General features: G+C 34.0%; 8 protein-coding genes and 9 pseudogenes across 17 annotated transcripts, besides 2 other annotated features; 5 read left to right on the top strand and 12 right to left on the bottom strand.

Moving 5' to 3' along the window:
* Nucleotides 1–22,437: part of a mobile genetic element that runs on past the window's edge.
* TVAGG3_0009720 (uncharacterized protein) lies at nt 3,638–4,021 on the top strand (the record flags this gene model as incomplete). Its single annotated transcript, XM_051219858.1, has 1 exon — nt 3,638–4,021. One exon carries the CDS (start codon nt 3,638–3,640, stop codon nt 4,019–4,021), a length of 384 nt encoding a protein of 127 aa, XP_051104844.1.
* TVAGG3_0009730 lies at nt 4,740–5,285 on the top strand (annotated as a pseudogene). The gene has a single exon. A coding segment is annotated over exon 1 (546 nt).
* Nucleotides 5,323–5,742, top strand: TVAGG3_0009740 (protein of unknown function, DUF4108 family; the record flags this gene model as incomplete). The annotated part of the gene is made up of 1 exon (XM_051219859.1): nt 5,323–5,742. The coding sequence occupies one exon, from the start codon at nt 5,323–5,325 to the stop codon at nt 5,740–5,742; it is 420 nt and encodes a 139-aa protein (XP_051104845.1).
* TVAGG3_0009750 lies at nt 5,759–6,209 on the bottom strand (annotated as a pseudogene). Its single transcript has one exon. A coding segment is annotated over exon 1 (451 nt).
* On the top strand, nt 6,425–7,120 carry TVAGG3_0009760 (protein of unknown function, DUF4106 family; the record flags this gene model as incomplete). Its single annotated transcript, XM_051219860.1, has 1 exon — nt 6,425–7,120. The coding sequence occupies one exon, from the start codon at nt 6,425–6,427 to the stop codon at nt 7,118–7,120; it is 696 nt and encodes a 231-aa protein (XP_051104846.1).
* TVAGG3_0009770 (KilA, N-terminal/APSES-type HTH, DNA-binding family) lies at nt 7,137–7,940 on the bottom strand (the record flags this gene model as incomplete). Its single annotated transcript, XM_051219861.1, has 1 exon — nt 7,137–7,940. The coding sequence occupies one exon, from the start codon at nt 7,938–7,940 to the stop codon at nt 7,137–7,139; it is 804 nt and encodes a 267-aa protein (XP_051104847.1).
* TVAGG3_0009780 (KilA, N-terminal/APSES-type HTH, DNA-binding family) lies at nt 8,256–8,555 on the bottom strand (the record flags this gene model as incomplete). Its single annotated transcript, XM_051219862.1, has 1 exon — nt 8,256–8,555. One exon carries the CDS (start codon nt 8,553–8,555, stop codon nt 8,256–8,258), a length of 300 nt encoding a protein of 99 aa, XP_051104848.1.
* Nucleotides 9,676–10,005, bottom strand: TVAGG3_0009790 (annotated as a pseudogene). The gene has a single exon. A coding segment is annotated over exon 1 (330 nt).
* TVAGG3_0009800 lies at nt 11,019–11,573 on the bottom strand (annotated as a pseudogene). Its single transcript has one exon. A coding segment is annotated over exon 1 (555 nt).
* TVAGG3_0009810 lies at nt 11,616–11,951 on the bottom strand (annotated as a pseudogene). The gene has a single exon. A coding segment is annotated over exon 1 (336 nt).
* Nucleotides 13,145–13,492, bottom strand: TVAGG3_0009820 (uncharacterized protein; the record flags this gene model as incomplete). Its single annotated transcript, XM_051219863.1, has 1 exon — nt 13,145–13,492. The coding sequence occupies one exon, from the start codon at nt 13,490–13,492 to the stop codon at nt 13,145–13,147; it is 348 nt and encodes a 115-aa protein (XP_051104849.1).
* TVAGG3_0009830 lies at nt 14,879–15,530 on the bottom strand (annotated as a pseudogene). The gene has a single exon. A coding segment is annotated over exon 1 (652 nt).
* On the bottom strand, nt 18,296–18,820 carry TVAGG3_0009840 (annotated as a pseudogene). Its single transcript has one exon. A coding segment is annotated over exon 1 (525 nt).
* On the top strand, nt 19,721–20,351 carry TVAGG3_0009850 (annotated as a pseudogene). The gene has a single exon. A coding segment is annotated over exon 1 (631 nt).
* TVAGG3_0009860 lies at nt 20,575–20,819 on the bottom strand (annotated as a pseudogene). The gene has a single exon. A coding segment is annotated over exon 1 (245 nt).
* Nucleotides 20,838–21,200, bottom strand: TVAGG3_0009870 (uncharacterized protein; the record flags this gene model as incomplete). The annotated part of the gene is made up of 1 exon (XM_001302601.1): nt 20,838–21,200. One exon carries the CDS (start codon nt 21,198–21,200, stop codon nt 20,838–20,840), a length of 363 nt encoding a protein of 120 aa, XP_001302602.1.
* Nucleotides 21,340–22,158, bottom strand: TVAGG3_0009880 (phage tail repeat-like family; the record flags this gene model as incomplete). Its single annotated transcript, XM_051219864.1, has 1 exon — nt 21,340–22,158. One exon carries the CDS (start codon nt 22,156–22,158, stop codon nt 21,340–21,342), a length of 819 nt encoding a protein of 272 aa, XP_051104850.1.
* Nucleotides 22,353–22,437: a terminal%2Cinverted (terminal inverted repeat of Maverick-3 transposon ID:TVAGG3_0009700).
* Nucleotides 22,438–23,422: the final 985 nt, after the last annotated feature.

Genomic DNA, 23,422 nt, shown 5'->3' on the forward strand with positions numbered 1-23,422 from the left:
TGGTAACATGGAAAGAAAACCAGAATGGCTACAAAAACATATATTTGGAAACGAGCTTATTCCATATGGACAAGCTCTGTTTGAAGAGCTTGAACCGGAAACTCAGGAAAGAGTCATGCAAACAATACGCGAAGACTCAAATACAAACTATGACAAACTCTTTCTAGGATATAGGTTACCTGAGATGGGCGACCAGAGCCAAAGGCAAAAAGGACATGGGAAATTTACAACATACTAGGTGAACATGAGGCAAAGATGCAACAACTTGAAGCAGAGGGCAAGTTACCAAAAGCGACACCAAAGAAGAAGAGTAGAACAAAGTGAAAGTAGTGAAGAAGTAACTTCATCTAGTGAAAGTAGTGGCAATGAAGGAAAAAGAAGAGTTAAAAACTCAGTCAGGAAGAAAGTAAAGCTTGGTCCGAAACAATTATGACACATAAATCCAACTATTCTATATTTTTACCCAATGAAATGTACGCCGCTCAGAATATAACGCCAAACAGTTTTGGATGCCATGAACGGAAATGTTTCCGAATGGTAAACGAATGCGACAATGCCATTAGAAGGTCAGAAATAGTTCCTGGAACTTACGAATATACAACTGCTGTTTCTTATGGAAACGTAGGTGAGTTTGGAGAAGGTTCTTCAACAACAGTAGATATTGCTTGCGACAGGTTTCATATTATTTCTATTGACAACTCATTCTTATACGTGGAACAAGACATTGAAATAAAACCTTCTGCCAAGTTGTCTGACAAGAAAGGTTGCAATGGAATTTTCTATGTCGGATACCAATATGCTCCAGAAGTTTTCATGGGATATAAGATATATTCTAACTCTGACTTAGTTCAAACAGTAACATGGGCAAACTATGAATGGTTCGCTTTGAGAAACTCAGTACAACCACAAGCTAGAGAAACAAACAGACCAGTATGCAACTATTGAGAAAATAAGAAGACTTGACCCTAACGTTCCAGGAGTTTATGTTAACTTTCTGGTTCAGATGGAACTGCTGCCACTAAAGTAAAACTGAAACTTAGAGTTCCTTTGTCATCTTTCCTCATCTTCAGGTTTTTAAGATATTGCCAAACTGGGCAGGAAAAAATTTCTATCGAACTTACTCCAAGCAAAAATAACTTAGTCATTGCACCAACACAAGACCCATTCAGCATTACTGTAGCTGGAACTGGTGGAGCCAAGTTCTGTGACTTTTGCAAAGACAAAGTTGACTTAGACTTTGGTTTCTCAAACTTCAACAATGAAGTAAACTATTATTTCAATGCTGCTGGAACTGCTTGGGACCCAGTTAAGTTTACATGCGAAAAGTTTGAATGCAAGAGAATAGAAAGCAGACTTGCAGTCTATATGTTGGACCCAGATATTTCAAATGCTTTAGCTGCCAAATATATTGCAGTTCCACTTATGTTCCCTATACACCAAATATCTGTCAAAGACTTTGCAGGTGAAGTTGGAAACCAAAGTGCTGACCCAGGTGCAAGAACAGATATTGCTTTAACAACTGCAATGAAACATGCAGATACTATGTTTGTACTGTTCAGACGAACTATAAATGACTATTTTGTTTCTACAACCCCGGTATTAAATATCATATAAACATAGATGGCAAATATTATCCAAGAGAAGAATATTCTACAGTTGAGGATATGAGGTCATACAACTTGACATTAGATGCTATGAACTTTAACAACAACTTCACAACAACCATTAACCCTGAAATGCAAAGTTCTATTTGCCATATGTGAAAGTATGGACTCATACAGGAGGTCAAAAAACTCAATATACAAATGGAGACCGTTCAAACTTTTGGCTTGGCATTCCATTTGCTGACTCAGAAGACTTTATGGGTGGTATTTCAACTGTGTAGTACAGTTCAAATACAATATACTGGTGACAGAGACGGTCCAGATGAACTGAGAGCAAAGAAGTTTACAAAACCAATAGCACTTTTCACGGAAGATGCTCTTTTGAAGATTCGTTCGATGAAACCTGCTGGGGCTCCTCAGATTGGCATAACGACAGCTTCCATCGAGCAGATTTTGGCAGCAGGTCAGTAAGTTGTTCTTGAACTGACTTCTCTCCGTCAAATATTGACAGTACGCCAGTTTTGACATAATATTGTATTATAAACTTTCCTTTAGAAATATCTGTAAGTTTTGTTGTATATTTTTGTCAACGTCAAGAACTTTCACCATCTCGGTTATACCAACTTTCTTTGCTTTATGAAAATATTTAGGTTCAGCAAATATTGCTATTCTATAACATTTACCATTTTTGTATAAAGAACTATTCTGTCAATGTATTTGTATTTTTGTGTGTGTAAACTTTGTTCTGCTTCAATTCGAAGAGATACTCGAATACGTCCATCTTTTTATTCTAAGTAAAAATGTCATTTCCGAAAAATAGAAGCGTAAGTGTTTCAAAAGGTTTAATGGCGGTGGCAGATGTGAAGTTAAATTCACAACTCAAACAAACAGTCAAAGTGTTATTGTCAATGTCAAAGACAGAGATGTTGAAGTGGGGAAACCATACGAAGACGAAGATGGTATAGCAATTGTTCCTGTAAAAGAACAACCAACATATCCTGAAGTTAGCAGAGACTTAAGTTCTGTTGCAGATATTCGAAATGACTACCAACAACTTAAAGACAAACTTCAAACTCAGGAGAAGATTTGTCAAGCTTTAGGTATAATGTTAAACTTGGTCGAACACAACCCTGTAAAAGTGAACTCATATGTCATTGCACCTCATGAAGTCTTGAAAGAACTATTGAAACTTTTGACAGAGGCAGACGATATAAACATCAAAGAAATAGAACCCGACATTAGTTGCTGTGGTGTTTCATATAATGCCATTGACAAGATATACGTTATGAAAGGAGGTGAAACGTTGAACTTAAAGTATAGTTTCCCAGACGTCATAAAAATATTTGACGACCACAACATTTCATTAAAATTTATTTGCTAAGTAAAAATGTCAAAACTTCTTGAAAGATGTTTGAAGAAAAATAATATAGACTTTATTTCATGTAAAGGACTTTACACACTTTTGAACGATATGAAAGACCCTGTTTTGTTTGTTCGTGTAGACAAATGAAAGTTCTATGTCTTTACAAAATATTTGAACTTCTTAGACAGAGAACTTCAAGAAACGCCATGTGAAAGTTTAGATGAAGTTCTTCTCCACTTTCAGAAAAACTTTTAAATATATATAAATGGCAGAAGATATAATGGTTTATACTATTACGACTAAAAACCTGAGTCATATAATTCTATAACAACAAACTTACAAAGTCCTCAAGGACGGTATTGTAAACTAACTTTAAACACAATGACGACTAAAGCCTGTTTTGCTCTTTTGACACCAGAAGACTTTATTGTTGTGAATGGTAAAAAATACTCCTTTGAAGATACTTACTCAGATATACCACCAACAGGTTTTTGTTGACTTATTTAATACTTTAAGTACGGGTGTAACATGTGCTGCAACTAGAGCAGGTTTCATTATGTTTGGATGTCCGACTGAGTTTACTATAAACGATATGAGCTATAATACAAAACTTATTTCTGGTTTTTACTACCAACAGTTTCCTATAACAGGAAAAGGTGTCATACAAGGAATGTCTATTCCATTGACATTAAGCACACCAATCTTATATATTGTTTCAAACTTAGGTTCAAAGTGCTATTCGAATGTCGACAGAAACTATTATGACCAAAAGATACTTATGCGTATAAACAATACTTTCTCTGCTGGTTTGCCTATTGTTCATTCGAATGCAGAATTTTCAACCTTAGTGAACTCAAACACTTTGGCAAGTATAACGTTGACATTAGTTGACGCAAACTTTGTTCCTGTAAAACTTTTATGTCCTATGTATTTGTCAATGACGGCAGAAAGTTTCGAATTGGAAGATGCAACTGGTGAAAGTATTGTATTACAAGAACAACTTCAACAACAAATAGCTCAAGAACAACAAATGCAACAACAAAGTCAAGAATAAAAAAAATATTTTTTTTTATTTTTATAAAAATGTACAGAATAGATGTTTCAGATTTTTATGACTTCCAAGCATTCAGAAATATGTGTCCATTTCGAGACTATAACAAAGCAGTCGAGAATTTGAAACGTTTAGTCATTTATGTTGACTCTGCCCAGAATGTTATGTTATGAAAGAATGGGATGTAGTCTTTAACAAACCTAAAGCGACAATAGTTTCAGAACAAGAATGTAAACAGAAACTTAAGAAAATAAAAGTCGTACAAGTTGGCATGAAGATGTTAGATGCTTGGGATATCTTATTGTCAAAGTTAGAAGATTTTTCAGTTCGAGGTATAAAGTTTTATACACCTTCTCCAAACTTCTATTCTATCTTCACTGGATATAAATACGAACAAGTAGAATGGAAAGAAAATATTATAGAAGCTTGGTTAGACCATGTCAAAGAAATTATATGCAATGGAAACGAAAAGGTTTATGAGTATATCTTATGTTGGTTTGCAAACATCTTACAACATCCAAGTGCTAAAAATGAAACTGCTCTCATTATAATTGGAAAACAAGGAACTGGTAAGAACACATTCTTTACAGATATTTTGTGCAAACTGTTAGAAGGCTATTCGAACCCGAATATGACAAACTTAGAAAACATCTGTGGCAAGTTTAACTCCTCAATAGAGAATATGAAACTTATAGTTTGCAATGAACTTCAAAGTATAGATACAACAAAAGTTTTGAACTCAGATGCTTTGAAGAGTCTTATAACAGACAAAGTTGGTGTTGTTGAAAGAAAGTATAAAGACTCAAGAGTTTGTGAGAATGTTGCAAACTTCATTATGGTTTCAAACAATACTGTTCCGATGAAGTTAGAAAGTTCTGACAGAAGATATGTAGTTGTCAGAACGTCAGATTCTCATATGCAAGATACAGAATATTTTGACGACTTAGCAGAAACTTTGACATCTGACTTTTACAACCACTTGTTCTCATATTTTATGACATTAGATATTTCAAAGTTCAATCCAAGACAAATTCCACATACCGAAGAGAGACAAACATTGTTAGAAGCAAACAAGAGTGTATATGAACTGTTCATAGATGAAACTGACTTTGAGTGTTTAGATGAAAGGTCATTGTACGATTCGTATAAACAATATTGTCAAGAATATGGTTATATGACAGCGTCTAAACGAACATTCTTGGCAAATGTCAAAAGTCTTTTAGATGTTCAGAATGGTGTATATACAAAGAAAATTTTTTCTGAGTAAATTTTAAAAAAAAATATTTTTTTATCCGATAGAAAAGATGACAAAATTCATCTCAGTAAACAAGTACATGTCAGGACTTAAAGAAGAACTAGACCCATTCACATATTTGAATGTTTACTTCTACCATTTTGAAAAGTCTTCATTCAGCAAAGTTTGGAACATCGAACCAGTTAAGTTTGCTATTGTGACTAAAAATGGTGCGAAATTTGAAGACTTAGACATAGAAGGTTCGTTAGCAGTCAAAGAAAGTTTTGACAGAAGGTTTTCAAACCTTAAAGAAGGCAAAGCATACAAACTTGTTATACCTTATGAACCAAAGAAAGCAGACGACTATGAATATTATGAGTCTAAGATAGTTGAAGTTCAAGGTAAATTGGGTAAAAAGATTTTAGAGTCTAAGCCAGTGTTTGCTCCTAAAGAGGAAGAGAACATTGACATTGACCCAGAAATGTTCTAAAAATAAAAGTTTATTTTTACATGTCAAATTTCTTTTTCTCTGGAACTGGTTCAGGTTCTTTCTTCTCTTCTTCTACTTTCTTTTCTTTTTTTCTCTCTTCTTCTTTTCTGGTGGAGTTATGTCAAATTTCTCCGAACCATATTTATGTAAAAGTTCTTTGTCCTTTAATAGCTTTCTATTCTGTTTTCTATTTCATCTTCAAGAACAGCGCATGTGTCTTCTTTGCATTCTAAGAACTTTTGTTGGACTTCATCTTTCCAATCGGTGTCATCTCTGTCAACAAGTCTGTCATTGACAAATTTTAAGACTGCTCTGCTTAATGTTTTATGGTTCTTGTCATATTCCAGAAACAGAACTTTAGAACAAATTCACCTTTCTTGTTTACACTATGTAAGATTTTATGGTCGACAGATGTTTTTAGAGTCGAAAAGCTTGTCTCGAATATAGATAGCGAAATCGCTAGACATTTTCTAAAAGATAAAAATTTTAATTTTTCTAAAAATATGTTAGAAAAAAAGTTTGCTGACATTGACAAGAAATTTGAGAATGTTTTAAACAAGAACAAGAGGAAGTTAGAAAATGCTCAGATAAAACCCATACATGACAAGTTCTTATTTGCTCAGAATGGTATAACAGGTCTAATTGCACACCTGGGTCGGGTAAGACTTTCACTTATCTTAAAATGGCTGCACAACAACAAGAACTAGATGAGAAGAACCCATTCTATGAGTTAGTAGTCATTTGTAGTACTTCTGGTCAATTTGACCAAACCGTCAATTCGTTCAAAGATATTATAAAGAAGTCTAAGTTAGTATGTATAAAGGATACTGAGTTGTTAGATTGGATAAAGAAGTACCAAAGAAGAGTTTTGAAGTATAATGCTATAAATGAGTATATAAATTCTAAGTTTAAAGACCCAAATGAGGAAATGCAGAGAATATTAGAGAAGAAACACTTCAGAAACAAACAGAAAGAGATAGAATACATTTCGAAGAAATTGCAATCTTACGATTGGAAGACTTACCCTCATAGATGTCTTCTTATCTTAGATGACTTTGCTTCTCATCCTTTGTTAAAGAACAGAGAACAAGATATGTGTCGAATTCTTAAGAAGCTCAGACACTTTAACATCTCAGTTGTCATTTGTGTACAGACAGCAAAGAGTTTAAGTAAGGATGTTAAAAGAATACTTACTGACATTATACTTTTCCCTGGATTGTCCGAAGACGATTTCATGGAACTTATGAAAGAGTCCATGGCAGGTAAGTTTGACAGACATGAACTATGGGAGAAGTATAAAGTCATACAAGACCCTCATACTTCTTTCAGAATTCATATCTACGCAAACAAAGTTCAAATTGTAAAAAGTCAAGCTTGAAAAATAAATGGCTCATCTACTCTACTTGTTTGAAGTTGTCAAAATACTCTGTTATTTTTTCCTTTAACAATGGCAAATCTTCTTTGAAGGTAAGTATTGTACAACCTTTCATATCATAGTGTGTTTGAGGTAACGTATCTTGAACTATTTGTTTCACATCTTCATTTGGGGTCATTGAAATCGGTAAGTTTTCGCGATAGAACCAATTTCTGTCAGATTTGTAAATCTTAGCAAGGTCGTAAAAGCTTTTGTTGTTTCTTCTGACTAAATGCAACATAACCATATCTTTATCTTCTTCTTTCTCCATCTCTTCAGTATAAATCATATACTTATAGTTCTTTTCCTTTCCTTTTGGTACCGAACGTGGTATTCTTTTCTGAATGCTTTTGTCTTTTGCTTCAAGCTTGTTCTCTAGCTCTTCACGTTCTTGTCTATGAATTTCGTCAAGAAGTCTGTAAATATACCAAGCATAACGAGGCGAAGCCCACATTGCAACAGCATTTACAAGAAGTCTATGTACATAATATCCTCTCAAACCGTTTGGCAATTTTTCACGATTTTCATAGAGTTTTGGCGACCCAGAAAAAAGTCGGTCTCGCTGTGCTTCGCTCAAAAGTTCTTGTGTGCTTTGGTTCCTAAACCAGTCTTGTGGTTTCTTAGTATCTGGAGCAAAACATGCTGTCAAAATACTTTGCATTTGGTACATATCGTCTTTGACCGAACGAATGAGACGGAGTTGTTTGTTAAACTGTATGTACTCGTATTCTTCATTTATAGCTTCATGGACTATAACTGTTGTTGTGTTCTCTGTTGTTGACATATCTGTCTTTACATACAAAATAAAAAAATAAATAAAAATAAAACTAACTTTATTTTTTCTATCTTAAGGAAATTCATGATTTTCATAGAGTTTTGGCGACTACGTTTTTTTACGTACTCGCTGTTCTTCACTGTTTTCATAGAGTTTTGGCGACTACGTTTTTTTACGTACTCGCTGTTCTTCACTGTTTTCATAGAGTTTTGGCGACTAAGGTTTTTTACCTACTCGCTGTTCTTCACTGTTTTCATAGAGTTTTGGCGACTAAGGTTTTTTACCTACTCGCTGTTCTTCACTGTTTTCATAGAGTTTTGGCGACTAAGGTTTTTTACCTACTCGCTGTTCTTCACTGTTTTCGTACGGAATCTCGACCCGCGGTTTTCCTCGGGTCGCAAACATATGAGGAAATTCTTCTAAAAGTTCTTTTGTCTGTTGGTTTTCAAACCAATGATGTGCTTGCTTTGTAGAACGAAGAGCATTCAAAATACTTTGCATTTGGTACATATCGTCTTTGACCGAACGAATGAGACGTAACTGTTTGTTATACTGAACCCACTCATATTCTTCATTTATGGCTTCATGAACTATAACTGTTGTTGTGTTCTCTGATGTTGACATATCTGTCCTTACATACAAAATAAAAAAATAAATAAAAATAAAACTAACTTTATTTTTTCTATCTTAAGGAAATTCACTGTTTTCATGAGTTTTAGGCGACTAAGGTTTCTTACCTACTCGCTGTTCTTCACTGTTTTCATACGGAATCTCTTCTCTCAGTTTTCCGAGGGAAGCAATCTTATGCCATTTTACTCAGATTTTTGGTCATTTTTCAGCAAAAATATATTTTAGGGTAGAAGGTTAGATCTAACACGTTTTCTACCCTCGTGAATTTTCATGATTTCTTCGTAAATGTTTTGTCAAACATGAACGTAAATGTTTTGTCAAACATGAACGTATATGTTTTGTCAAGACTTCTTCGTAAATGTTTGTCAAACATGAACGTACATGTTTTGTCAAAACTTCTTCGTAAATGTTTTGTCATGACTTCTTCGACATGCTTTGTCAAGACTTCTTCATCGTAATGAGCGTAAATGTTTTTGTCAAGACTTCTTCATCGTAATGAGCGTAAATCAGACAAAAATAATGTTTAGGTGAAGAGGTGCGATCTCACCTGTTTTTTCACCTGTTTTCTCACATGGTCTAAAACATACAAAACTCATGAAATTTGTGCTGAATTCAGCAAAAATAATGTTTGGTAGGTAGAAGGTTAGATCTAACCTCCTTTCTAACCTGTTTTTTTCACAAGCGTTTTACATGGTAAGCGTTATTTTTTGACGAAGTGAACATTGACACTTCGTCAAAAAAATCCCTGAAATCATATCTTACATACAAGATAAAAAAATAAAAACTAACTTTATTTTCTGACTTTCACAAAAGACCAAAAAAAACGCTTGTGAGAAAACAGGTGAAAAAACAGGTGAGATCGCACCACTTCACCTAAACATTATTTTTGCTGAATTCAGCACAAATATAATTTAGGGTAGAAGGTTAGATCTAACCTCTTTTCTACCCCAGTTATTTCACAACCGTTTTACATGGTAAGCGTTATTTTTTGACGAAGTGAACATTGACACTTCGTCAAAAAAATCCCTGAAATCATATCTTTTATACAAAAAAATACAAAAAAATAAAACTAACTTTATTTTCTGACTTTCACAAAAGACCAAAAATAAACGCTTTACATGTATTTTTCAGCAACTTCGTCAAATAATTTTATAGCTTTATCTATCTCATCTACTTCAAACGTTTCTTTACCTTTCGTGGGAGCACCATACATTTTCTCAAACTTTTCAAGTAGTTCTGTTTCAGCAGCTCTCATATCGTTAACGAACACAACCTTGACTCTATTGACTGTACTGTCATATCTTTGAGTTATATTATATGTTCTTCCTATCTTATATCTCTTTGTATTGAAGTCCTTCGGTTTCTGAACGATGTAAAGTAAGCCTTCACTGCAACGTTCCGTATCGAATGAACCATATGTTATGAAGTTATATCCAACAACTGGGTCTAACCATAACAAAACTATTGGTATAAGACTTTTGTCAATGAGATATGCTGCAGTTCCATAGAATCTTACTGATATCATGAGCTCAGGATTTCTTGTCAAAATTTTCTGAGTAGAAGCAATTCTAACCCAGTCCTTTGTTTTCTTTCCAGATGGAGATAAAATGTCTGACAAAGAATATTTGTTGTATTTCTTTGAGTATCTTACGTTTAAATCACCTATTCTAACCAATTTGGTGTCATTGTCTATCTTTTTAACTGTTTCAAACTCAGTGTTTGTCATATATGTCTTTACATACAAAATAAAAAAAATATTTTACAAAAAACTAACTTTATTTTTTCTATCTTGTATAAAAGATATGATTTCAGGGATTTTTTTTACGAAGTGCAAAAGTTCTCTTCGTCAAAAAATAACAGTTATATAATGAAATTTGGTCATTTTTTCACGATTTTCATGAGTTTTAGGCGACCCCGAAAAAAGTCTGGGTCGCAATTTTTCACGATTTTCATGAGTTTTAGGCGAGTAAGATTTTCTATCTTGTATAAAAGATATGATTTCAGGGATTTTTTTGACGAAGTGTCAAAGTTCACTTCGTCAAAAAATAACAGTTATATAATGAAATTTGGTCATTTTTTACGATTTTCATGAGTTTTATGCTAGACCGAAAAAAGTCGGTCTAGAGAAATTTCACTCAAAAGTTCTTGTGTGCTTTGGTTTTTGAACCAATGTCTGTATGTTTGGTTTCTGGAGCAAAACATGCTGTCAAAATACTTTGCATCTGGTACATATCGTCTTTGACCGAACGAATGAGACGGAGTTGTTTGTTAAACTGTATGTACTCGTATTCTTCATTTATCTTGTATAAAAGATATGATTTCAGGGATTTTTTACGAAGTGTCAAAGTTCACTTCGTCAAAAAATAACAGTTATATAATGAAATTTGGTCATTTTTTTCAGCAAAAATATATTTTAGGTGAAGAGGTGCGATCTCACCTGTTTTTTCACCTGTTTTTTCACAAGCGTTTACATGAATTGTACGATGTATATTTGAAATCCTAAACAGTTTTGTAGCCTCTATCTTCTTTTAGTACATCGAATGTTTTAACAATGCCGAAAAGTTTCTTATACTTCTTCTTGACGTCAGACAGAAGGAAATCTTCTGCAGTTGGATAGTTTTTGTTCAGAAATGCTAACATGTCCATTTTATTTTCTGCTGGTTTCTCTGCTTCTTTCTTTAAGTCTGCATAGTCGTTTCTCATTCTTTCTATCTCTTTGACGGAGTAGTTATATCTCCTCATTGCCGCTTTACATTTTGAACATTGCGGGTTCATTTTTGCGTTATACATTGAAACCTTACCTGCTAGAACAACTAAAGCGTCAATGGTTTTCTTTAACTCAAAAGTTGCTGGTTTTATCTGTTTGTTCCATACCTTACCTCTTCTATCTTTATCTCTTATCTGCCATACACATTCAGCAACTAACGAAACAAAGTTGTCGTAGGTCTTAAATTCTTCAGATTTATATATGTCAGAAACATTCTTATATACCATGTCGCAATCTTTGTCCATAACCTTATGGTTGCAATGAAATCCTAGAAACTCATAGTTTACCTTACGAATGAACTTCTTTATTTCTACTGAGTCAGTTGCTTTGACTTCTATTTCATCGAATTCAGGAATAGTGAGTTTTTGTTGCTGAATTTCAGGTAGTTTAGGCAAATGGTCAATAATGTCCTGCATTTCATAAAGATACTGTTCATTTGTTTCATCTTTCGCACTACAGTCTAAATTACATGTTAACAGTTCTTGCTTTATCTTCTGGATTTCTGTTTCGAAAGTATATGAAGAAGGAATGAAGCTTTTCATCTCTACTAACATAGATGTTGGATTCATGACTAACGAGTTTGGTGCTGTTGTTTGAAGTGTTGTTGTGCCGATTGTTGACATTTTTATTTTTTTATACAAAATAAAAAAATAAAAAAAAATAAAACTAACTTTATTTTTTATTTCGGGAAGATTCATGACAAATTCAAGAGGTGAAAAAAAGAGGTGAAAAAAGAGGTGAGATCGCACCACTTCACCTAAACATTATTTTTGTCTGATTTACACTCATTACGAAGAAGTCTTGACAAAACATTTACGAAGAAGTCATGACAAAACATTTACGCTCATTACGATGAAGAAGTCTTGACAAAACATGTACGATGAAGTCTTGACAAAGCATTTACGTTCATGTTTGACAAAACATTTACGAAGAAGTCATGACAAAACATTTACGTTTATGTTTGACAAAGCATTTACGATGAAGTCATGACAAAGCATTTACGTTCATGTTTGACAAAACATTTACGATGAAGTCATGACAAAACATTTACGTTCATGTTTGACAAAACATGTACGAAGAAGTCTTGACAAAACATTTACGAAGAAGTCTTGACAAAACATTTACGAAGAAGTCTTGACAAAACATTTACGAAGAAGTCTTGACAAAACATTTACGAAGAAGTCTTGACAAAACATTTACGATGAAATCATGACACTTTTTCATTAGATAACTGTTATTTTTTGACGAAGTGAAGATTGACACTTCGTCAAAAAAATCCCTGAAATCATATCTTACATACAAAAAAATACAAAAAATGACACTTTTTCATTAGATAACTGTTATTTTTTGACGAAGTGAAGGTTGACACTTCGTCAAACAAATCCCTGAAATCATATCTTACATACAAAATAAAAAAATAAAACTAACTTTATTTTTTCTATCTTAAGGAAATTCATGAAAATTCAAGAGGTGAAAAAAAGAGGTGAAAAAACAGGTGAGATCGCACCACTTCACCTAAACATTATTTTTGGGTCCTTTACACTCATTACGATGAAATCATGACAAAGCATGTACGTTCATGTTTGACAAAACATTTACGAAGAAGTCTTGACAAAACATTTACGAAGAAGTCATGACAAAACATTTACGAAGAAGTCTTGACAAAACATTTACGAAGAAGTCTTGACAAAACATTTACGAAGAAGTCATGACAAAACATTTACGAAGAAGTCATGACAAAACATTTACGAAGAAGTCATGACAAAACATTCATGAAAATTCATGAAAATTCAAGAGGGTAGAAAAGAGGTTAGATCTAACCTTCTACCCTAAACTTTATTTTTTGGTCCGGGAACAACTTTCTCTCAATTGGAGCTGTAGCATACTCTTTGCGTAAACGGTTCAGACCTTCTTCGAACTCTTGGGCTCTCTTCGATTGGGATTGAGATTGGAATTGCTGGGGTGGAGCTTGCTGGAACATCCAAGGGTTGGGGCAGTAAGGCATAGGCTGAGGAGGGTAGTTCGGGAAGCCTTGTGGTGGGTAGTAACCTTGAGGTGGAAATTGGTAGTAAATCGGAGGTACTTGCTGGAACTGAGGTGCAGGGGCTGGTGCTTTAGGTTCCTCTGGTTTGGGAATGGACTGGGTTGGTGGTACGTCGGACATTGTCTTGAAACAGTACAAATATTGTTCTGAAGCAGTGCAAGTCTTGTTCTGAAAAAGTACAAGTATTGTTCTGAAGCAGTGCAAGTATTGTTCTGAAAAAGTACAAGTATTGTTCTGAAGCAGTGCAAGTATTGTTCTGAAAAAGTACAAGTATTGTTCTGAAAAAGTACAAGTATTGTTCTGAAACAGAAAATTTTTCTCACAAATTGAGAGCTTTTACGGGAAATTTGTTCTGAAGCAGTGCAAGTCTTGTTCTGAAAAAGTACAAGTATTGTTCTGAAAAAGTACAAGTATTGTTCTGAAAAAGTACAAGTATTGTTCTGAAGCAGTGCAAGTATTGTTCTGAAAAAGTACAAGTATTGTTCTGAAAAAGTACAAGTATTGTTCTGAAACAGAAAATTTTTCTCACAAATTGAGAGCTTTTACGGGAAATTTGTTCTGAAGCAGTGCAAGTATTGTTCTGAAAAAGTACAAGTATTGTTCTGAAAAAGTACAAGTATTGTTCTGAAAAAGTACAAGTATTGTTCTGAAGCAGTGCAAGTATTGTTCTGAAAAAGTACAAGTATTGTTCTGAAAAAGTACAAGTATTGTTCTGAAACAGAAAATTTTCTCACAAATTGAGAGCTTTTACGGGAAATTTGTTCTGAAGCAGTGCAAGTATTGTTCTGAAAAAGTACAAGTATTGTTCTGAAAAAGTACAAGTATTGTTCTGAAACAGAAAATTTTTCTCACAAATTGAGAGCTTTTACGGGAAATTTGTTCTGAAGCAGTGCAAGTCTTGTTCTGAAAAAGTACAAGTATTGTTCTGAAGCAGTGCAAGTCTTGTTCTGAAAAAGTACAAGTATTGTTCTGAAGCAGTGCAAGTATTGTTCTGAAAAAGTACAAGTATTGTTCTGAAGCAGTGCAATGGACAACATCGAGCCATTTGACGAGGCAATTTACCTAATTTAAATTAACGACTGCGTAAAAGACTACTTGCGCAAGGTCATGAAGCCCAAGGTCAAGTTCACCACTATTTCTGGAAGGGCTGCCTTGAATCTCGAGATTTCGACTGGAATTCCAATTCAAATACCAGACGGGACAGCCTACGACGACATAAAGCAAGCAAAGAAGGAAGCCATTATAAAGTTCTTTGCCAAGCGTCCTTGGATAAAAATACCAAACAAGGAGAACCCACTACCCCATATGAAATTGGCAATTCAGTCTCTCCTTCACTTCTCTGGTCAACCATTCTACATAACCTGTGAAGGCGACATCCAACCAGTTCAGTAAACCTTAACGTTTAACTTCACTTTTTTATGTTTTTTGTGAAAGTGTCAAAAATAAATTGTTTTCATGAGTTTTCTACGATGTTAGAAAACGTGTTATTTTCTAATATCTTCACATTCAATACTTTTTCAGCACTTTTCCGTAGTTATATATGAAAGACAATTCGAGATAAAAGTCATAGTACAATGGAATAATATGTTGCACACCATTTGTTGTGAACCAAACTTGAAAGTCAGAGAAACTGTTACTAGGTGGTTCGTAGAATTTAGAAGCAAAGTCATAAAAGTCCTTACCAATACATAGAAAACTATTGTTGCTTGAACTGAAACTTGCATGACACATAACATTTTGAGGGTCAAACACGTTTCTATAAACTGTCAAATCTGCTGGTGGAAGTATAAATTGAAATGGACCATCTGGTGGTAATGGTTCGTTCTGGTTTAGTAACCGAAGAAATTGTGCCCAAGAACGTTTGTCTACTTTCCAAAATAAAAACTCTGTATCTCTTGGAGGGTTAATTTCAATCTTTTGAAATGAAACGGTGGAGTTCATCTTGTCATATTCTAGTTTCAGATAGTATGTTCCATTTAGTAAAGAGTCGTATTTTTCTTGAAATTCCCAATAATATTTGTTCATTTGAGTTTGAAAGTCATTTAGAGTTTTCTCAAGACTTTCGTCTGAACGAACTGTAAAGATTCTTCATTTCGTCAAATTTGTCTATTAGACCATCAGAACCTTTATACTGCCCATGAAAATATACTGCGAACATAAATGCGTTAGTTCTATTGAAAACAAAACTCTTCTAAATCCTATTGCCTTTGCATCTGAAGGACTTTTGAAGCAAACGAATTGGATAGTCAAACCTGTATACTCGGATGAAATTTCTTCATCTGAAATAGTCCTACCAGCATTTGTAAAGATATAGTCTAATGGTTTTGTATCTGCTACTTTTGTTCTTTGTTTTTCAACCTGAAGCATTTAATATATGTAAAATATATTGTTTTAAAATGGTATGCCATTTCATATTTCTCATCTAACAAACAAGTTTCCCAACGGTCTTCTCAACAAACTCAGCGTACATTTCAAATAAAATTTAAAAAATGTCACTTTTTAAAAAAATTTTTACTTCATGCAATGTTCACTAACAATCGAAAAGGATGTCCATAAGACGTTCTTCTTCTAACCTCTCTAGTCTGTTTGGATAATTTGCACGTGCTGTTTCCAAATCCATTCGTAGGTCAGACCAGCCAGTTTTCATAGACTTTTATGGGTCTTCCCTTCCTATATTTAAACTTCTTCGAAACTCTCCAACATATCTTTGCAACTTTTTATCTAGCAGACTTTCTGTCCATTCTATATGGGGGCATTTTATAAAAATAAAAAAATATTTTTTCTTTACTTTACATAACCGCCTGCTGCCATAAGTCTTTGACGCCAACCCATACAGCTAATGAAGGTTGACTTGGTTTAGTTTCCAAACTAAACTTTGGTTTGTTTATCTTCAGTTTTTGGTTTTTCTTCTTCTATCGTTTTTTCGTCACTTTTCGGTTTCTCTGACTTTACCTCACTTGCAGGAACAGTTGTGTCGTCAACATCTTCATAATATCATATGCCATTTGTTTTTGTTTCCTTTCAACTTTTTGTGTTGTGTTGTAAAGTTTAGAATATTTCGACTCTAAGTCAATGAGATGTTCTATAATGAACTGTTGGTCAGTGAAGTAAACTTTTCCATCTGTTGTCTCGAAAGCTCCTTCAGACTTCAATATTTTATTTGTGAGAGTCTGTTTCTTTTTTGAGATACTAGCCGTTCCATTTTTATGAAAAAGTGACTTTGTAGTTAGGGTTTGTATTTCCAGACCTGGCACTTTCTATTATTGAATTTTTCTCTCATCTGTAAGTTCTTTGACAGGTTTTGACAATGGTTCTGAACTTTTTGTTTGTGGTGTCAAATCTACCGTTTCAACTTCTTCGGTCATTTCATCTCAGTAAAAAAAATTTAGTTTTGTTTGTTTTCAACTGGTTGTTGTTGTTTTTTAAGTCGGTCTAAAACTTCCTGAGTATAGGAAGAACTTGACAAACACGTTGTGTAACTGCTGGAAGCCGACAAATCCATCTTAACCCATTTGTCTCAATGCTGTATTGTTCATTTCATCTCAGTAAAAAACTTTACATTCCCCACGTTTGAGGCGGTTGAGGTTGGTTATTGTTTACCCATTGTTGTGCATGGTTATATCCTCTGTTAAAGAACTTTCACCTTGGTCCATATAGTGTCCTGCTTGGTTATAGTAGTCATTTGCTTTGTTATAATAGTTTCCTGCTTGTCTTCCTACATTGTCCATCCATCCTTGAACTTTTCCTCTTGTTTCAGGATTTGGAATAAGATTTGTTGCATCTCGTGCTACATCCCAACCTTTCTGTACAGTTTGTATAATAGGTTGTGCTTTCTCTTTAAGTATACCTAATGTACTCAAAATCTTCCTTCCAACTCCAAATACACCTCTGGCTATTGTTCCCACTGCGGGCAAAATCTGGATGCAACTCCTGCTAATGCGCCAAATAAACCCATTTCTTATAGGATAAAAAATGACGAATCCAAACAAGGACCCTATGTTTCTAAAGCGACAAAGAAAGCACTCATGATAAAAATCTTTAGTTCAACACCAAATGCTTGGTTTATGGATATCTTGGAAAACATTCCGAGGTATAGAGAAGATGGACCACCATACTGGCTAATATTTGTCGGTCAAAACACAAGATACTGTGAAGCCATACCATTATGTCCAAAAATATTTTAGATGTGAAAAACTGCTTTGACAATATTCGTTGACAAATACCATCCAACAAAACTGACATCTGACTATGAAAGTTCTTTCAAATCAGATGATGTAAAAAACTATCTGCGTTCAAAAAATGTAAACCAATATTTCATTGTCGACCAAAACCATTCTGCTCTTGGTGTCATTGACGTTGTATAAAAATGTTAGAGACTTAAACCAACCACAAGGTGGTGAAGCAAATGAAATGTCATATGACGACAAATATAGACACTTCTCCATGGCAAAGATGAGACAAGTTTTAAATATTTACAATAACCGTAAACAAAAAGGTTTGGGAAACCACTCCCCCGAAGAAATGAAAACAACCCTGACTTAGAGAAAGACTATATATTAATAATTTAGTCAAAAGAGACAAACAAGAAAGAATGCCGGGCTTCAAACTTCAGAAAGGCGACAAAGTAAAAAATAGAAATACCTAAACGCGACCCATATGAAAATACTATTGACTATGACAACAATGGGAACCCGACAGGTACTCACATTCGTGTTCGTAAAAATAGAAGAAAGTATACAAGAGATATTATGAAGTTTTAGGCAAACATGGCAAAATGTACACACTGCAAGCAGAAGATAAAACTACTATTGTCAGACCTCGTTTCAAACTTGTCAAAGTTCAAGGTGGTATACTTTCAAAGACAGTTCCTAACAAATATAAGACAACTCCTGACGAATATGCTAAAGAAGTTGAAAATGACGACTAAGCATTTCTATACCATGCGTAAACTGTCATGTAAGGTGGCATGTAGTCTTTACTTTGTCCCGTTGTTTGCGTATATCCTGAAACGCGATGTGTATGGTTTCCATCTCCCTGAGTGTTACCCCAGAAACAATTTATAGCAAACTGAACGTTGTCTTTAACATCATATCCTTTACCTTTTGTCATTGCTGACCAATCCCAAAATTTATGCTTATGCCAACCTGCTTGAGATGTACTTAAATCTATTTAGTGACTATGTGCAGGTAAATTTTCACCTGAAATCGTTTTACTTCCACCTGTTTCCTTTGAAGAGTTTGCACAATACAAAAACCTGTCGACTATTTGAGTCCAAGTTCCAAAACCCAGAACTGTTTCTGGTCTGGTAGAGTTCATTGACGTATAAATAGAGCCTATAGGATATAATGTTTGAAGCATTTCTGTCTTTAATGTTTGAAGCTCTGTTTTGTCTGCTTTCTTGTCATATAAATCTTGAGCAGTGAATTTAATATTATGTTCATCCTTCATGACATAAACATCTTTACATCTAATGTTTCTCATCGTCGTTATGTCGTCATCCGATGTTAAACCTTGTGGAAAGTTAGGAGGTTTACAATATATTGCATCCCCACCAGTTTCTTCAACCGTTCCTTCAATACTTTCTATAGCAACAGTTGTAAAACTTGTATGTGTATGGTTCTTGTCTGCTTTCTTCTCTAACTCATCGTTAACATAAGTTTTATCTGCTTTAAGGTCTAAACATCCTGAAACCCATCCTGTATCGGCTTTAACTTTAAAAGTCTCCGATGTCCATTCATGGTACCAGTCAACCCTTTCTTTCATTTCGTTATCTTTTTCATCCACATATTCCTTATCCGCTTTCTTCTCTAACTTACTAGCCACATATTCCTTATCTGCTTCTTTTCAAGGCTAACGTTTAAGTCTGTTATTTCAGATATAGAATGTGTATGAGTCTTTTTAGAATATTCGTTTTCAGCTCTTGTCACTTCACTTGACATTTTATTGTCAACATATGTTTTGTCTGCTAGTTCAGGATGAGTATGTTCTTTTGTTGCATAAGCATTGTTAGCTCTTTCTTCTTCTTTTGCTATTGCATCGTCTACATATTCTTTGTCAGCTTTGTTGTCAACATCTGCTTTCAAAAGAAGTTCATTTATAGGTTTCTCGTTTTAAAGTTCCTTTTGTTGGATTTATACAGACAGTATGGTTCTTTTTCTTTGAAACAGAAACTCATCTGTCATTGGGTTTAATGTCAGTTTTAAGTTTCCTTCTTTCAATGACTCAGATATCTTAGAGTAGTTTGAAAAGTTGTTGTGTTCTTATTTAGAGCTTGCATAATGAGTTGTCGGTTGTGTTGTATTTCTCTTATGGAAGCAATATCTTTCGACATTTTATTCTAGATAAAATATGCTTCCAATAGAAAAAGAAAATTCAAGAGTTGCTACAACTAAACCATTAGATGAACTTTTTACTAATGTCGGTCAAAAGTTTGAGACAGAGACCGTAAAGCATGAAGGCTATCGTTTTGACTACCCATTAAGATGGTTAAGAGACCCATCTGTCACAAAAGCTATTGGCTTTCGTAGAATGAAGTTCATTTCAGAAGCCATACATGGTTTCCCATTTACGGTCGGTTTTGAAGTTCGATACTATAACAAAGAAAAACGTATGTATGAGAAATTTGAACAGGGAAAACTTTTACAAGTTAGTTTGCTTGTAAACTTAGAAACAACTCTTCAAGCTTTTCAAGAAAAAATAAACGATATCTATATCGAATATGCAAACCAGTATAACATTGACGAAGGAGAGTACCATCTCGATATTATTTATGACAGGAAAAATGCAACTGTTTAAAATCAATAGAATAGAAGACCTTGGAGAAAACGTTTATATTTCTACAAAATATAACAACTTGGCATGGTATAGATTTATGAGGATGTTAAATCAGCCTGCAGCATATCCAGTACACCCAGACTTTTATGAAGTCGAAAACCCTAATGGAACATATGAAAATGTTTTCGACCAAGATGCTATTATTGTTCATGCTTCATTTTCTGGCGCCCAAAACTCTTTCTTATGCTTGGCAAATGACTTTTACGAAAAAACCTACAAAGTTATACGAACCACCAAGTGGAAGTATTTCAGACTTTCAAGTATGGTTTACTACAGATGGAAGAAAAGAATAATTCCATTATACCATGCGTTTTACTTAGAACTTAGTTTCATATACAACTACTATCGAACGGTAAAAATATAATTTTTTAATATACCGGTTGTGTGTTGGATTTGGTTGCCAACTAGACTGTGGTGCAGGTTCAGGCTGTTGTATAACAGGAGCTTGCTCTTCTGGTTCAGGGTCTTTAGGTATAATACCAACAAACTGACCTACTCTTTTACCAATATTTTTGACTCCGTTCCAAATTCCTCTTCCTACGGTTTTTATTCCATTCCATATACCTCTTCCAACTCTTCTGAAGAAGTTTCCAATACTACTGAAGAAACCCATTTTACTATATGTAAAAATCTAATGTCCACCTAGTCTCTTACGTTTCCTGTTGAGTTCCATAGCATTCTTTAACTGGAGCTCATACATTCTGTTTCTCCTCTGGTAGAAAACATATTCTGGGTCAACTCCTGTGTTCGCGTCATCTGCATAAAGTTGTTTATATCCCACTTCAGGGTTTGTATAAAACTCTTTCCATCTCATATTTGCATACCATGGTGGCAAACCTAACGCAGCGTCATTTGACATGGCAGTTTGCATTTGTACATCTGTTGGCACTTGACCATAGTTTGCCATTGCAGTTTGTATTCTAACTTCATTTGGAATATTCTCTGGGTTTGGTTGTCCAGGTTGCTGTGCATTCGCTAAGTTCTGTGCGTCCATTTAATATTAGATAAAAATATCTCTTACGAGTACATATACTGAACATTTGCAGGCATTGGTTCATCTTCATATTCTCTGTACTTTTCTGCCACGTCAAATAAATAAATGACACAATGGAAAAAACCTAAAACAAGTAGTCCTATTTCAAACCACATTTACTTACTAATAAAATTTCTTTGTTATGACACTTTCTCCGGTTTATAGGACCTCTCTCATATTCTATCTTGTCATATCTAAACTCATAGTCATGTATGTCCTCTAACCATCTCATAACGGTTTCCAAACCACTTTTATCGGATGTAAAGTAAAAGCATGGATGGTTATGTAAAACGTCTAAAGTTTCTAAAGAGTCTCTCAAAGTCCAGTCTACTTGGTATTGAAAATCCCATGTGTTATAGAACGGCGGGTCCACTATAAAGAAAACATTTTCCTTGTCTTTATATTTTTCATACAACTCTGTCCAATAACATCTCACAAACTCTATACCCTCAATATATTTTTCTATGTCCTCTTTGAAAACATTTGTATAGTTAAGATATAAAACTTTTGACATAAGTGTTTCAATGTCATGAACTCTTATAGAACCACTATATAATAGTCTAACAGATATACTATCCCAGTCTATATATTCTGCTTTTTTCAAAACCTCTCTCACAATATTTTTCTTATCTAATGGTATACGTTCCATCTTACCTATAGGTATCTTTTCTTTTAACTCTTTCAATATATTGTTTGTGTCTGGAATATGTTTGAGACGGTCCATATAGTTGTCGAAGTCATTGCATATAATCTTTGAGTCTGGGAATATTGTATGGCACAAATGGGATATATAGAAACTTCCACCGAACAAATCTACAAATGTTAGACCATTCGGTAGTTTCTTAAGTTCTCTCAATATAATATCTTTACATTTACTCTTATTTCCAAAGAACGGTAACGGTGGTTTTGTAAAATTCATTTATATATAATAATAAAAATGTTTTTTCCCTGAAAAGTGACAGAAAAGTGACAAGACATGAAAACATATATAATTTGTGAAAAGCGAAACATTATATAATGTTTTCGACCCAGAAGAAGGCTTCTTCCCAGAAGCAATGGAGGAAGAAGAAGAGTCCTCCGAATTCACACCAGAAGACTAACAATTTTCCGAATAAAAACTTCATTTATACTAAACATCTTCAGGGCTAGAGGGCGCAACGCGCCTGGAAGCCCCACTACCTTTTTTTTTTTTTTTTTTAAATTAAATGTCAAAAAATATACAAATATTAGCTATACTTTCAAACAGTTGCATGTTTAATTCAAATAATATTACAAAATAAATTGAGGTGTATGACAAAAAAACTATTTTTCTAACGTTTGATTTTGCCTTAATGATGGAATTTAACTACTAGAAATATGTACACACTTTTTTTAGCATCCGATAATCAATTGTCATCTAAAATAAATGAGTCATTCAAGACAGTGTCAGTTGATTTACATCTCACTTTCCTGAGTTTGCTAAAAGATTTAACTTTATTTATAATTGATTGTTGCATTAAAAGTGAATCTCTATGAGCGTAATTTGCTATTCTAGGTTTTAGTATCGGATCATGTTTTGTTGATAAAGTTCTCGCCCTTGGAATATCTCTGGATGAAAAATAAGGCATCTCTAGAATTTGATCAATAGTTGGTCTTTTGGTTGCATCAATCGTAAGACAACGAGAAATTATCTGTTTTATAAGTGGATCTGTAATTTTTTGGCTTGAATACTGCCCTCTTTCGATTATATAATTTAATTGATCTTTTGAATTAGAATAAAAAGGAAAATCGCCTGTAATAAGGAAATACAATGTGATTCCCAATGCCCATATGTCTGATTGCATAGGATTATGCTCCTTTTGTTGAATAATTTCTGGTGCCATAAATAAAGGCGTACCTTTACTGTCGTTACAAGTAGAATTTGTATCGAATTTACGTGAAAGCCCAAAATCACTGATTTTAATGCGATCGTATTTATCAATTAAGAAATTAGAAGGTTTTATATCCCGATGAGCAATATGTCTGTCATGGCATGCCTTAATTGAAGTTACAACTCATTGAATGTGTTTATATATAATTGCTTCGGATACAACTGGATGATTTTTAATGTAATTTTCCAAGTCATCAGGACAATATTCCATTAATAAGTAAATCGAACCATTAAATTTGAAATATTTATATAAACTTACAATTTTTTGATCATC

The sequence above is a fragment of the Trichomonas vaginalis genome, chromosome IV (assembly GCF_026262505.1).
Source record: "Trichomonas vaginalis G3 chromosome IV, whole genome shotgun sequence".
NCBI classification, from domain to species: Eukaryota; Parabasalia; order Trichomonadida; family Trichomonadidae; genus Trichomonas; species Trichomonas vaginalis.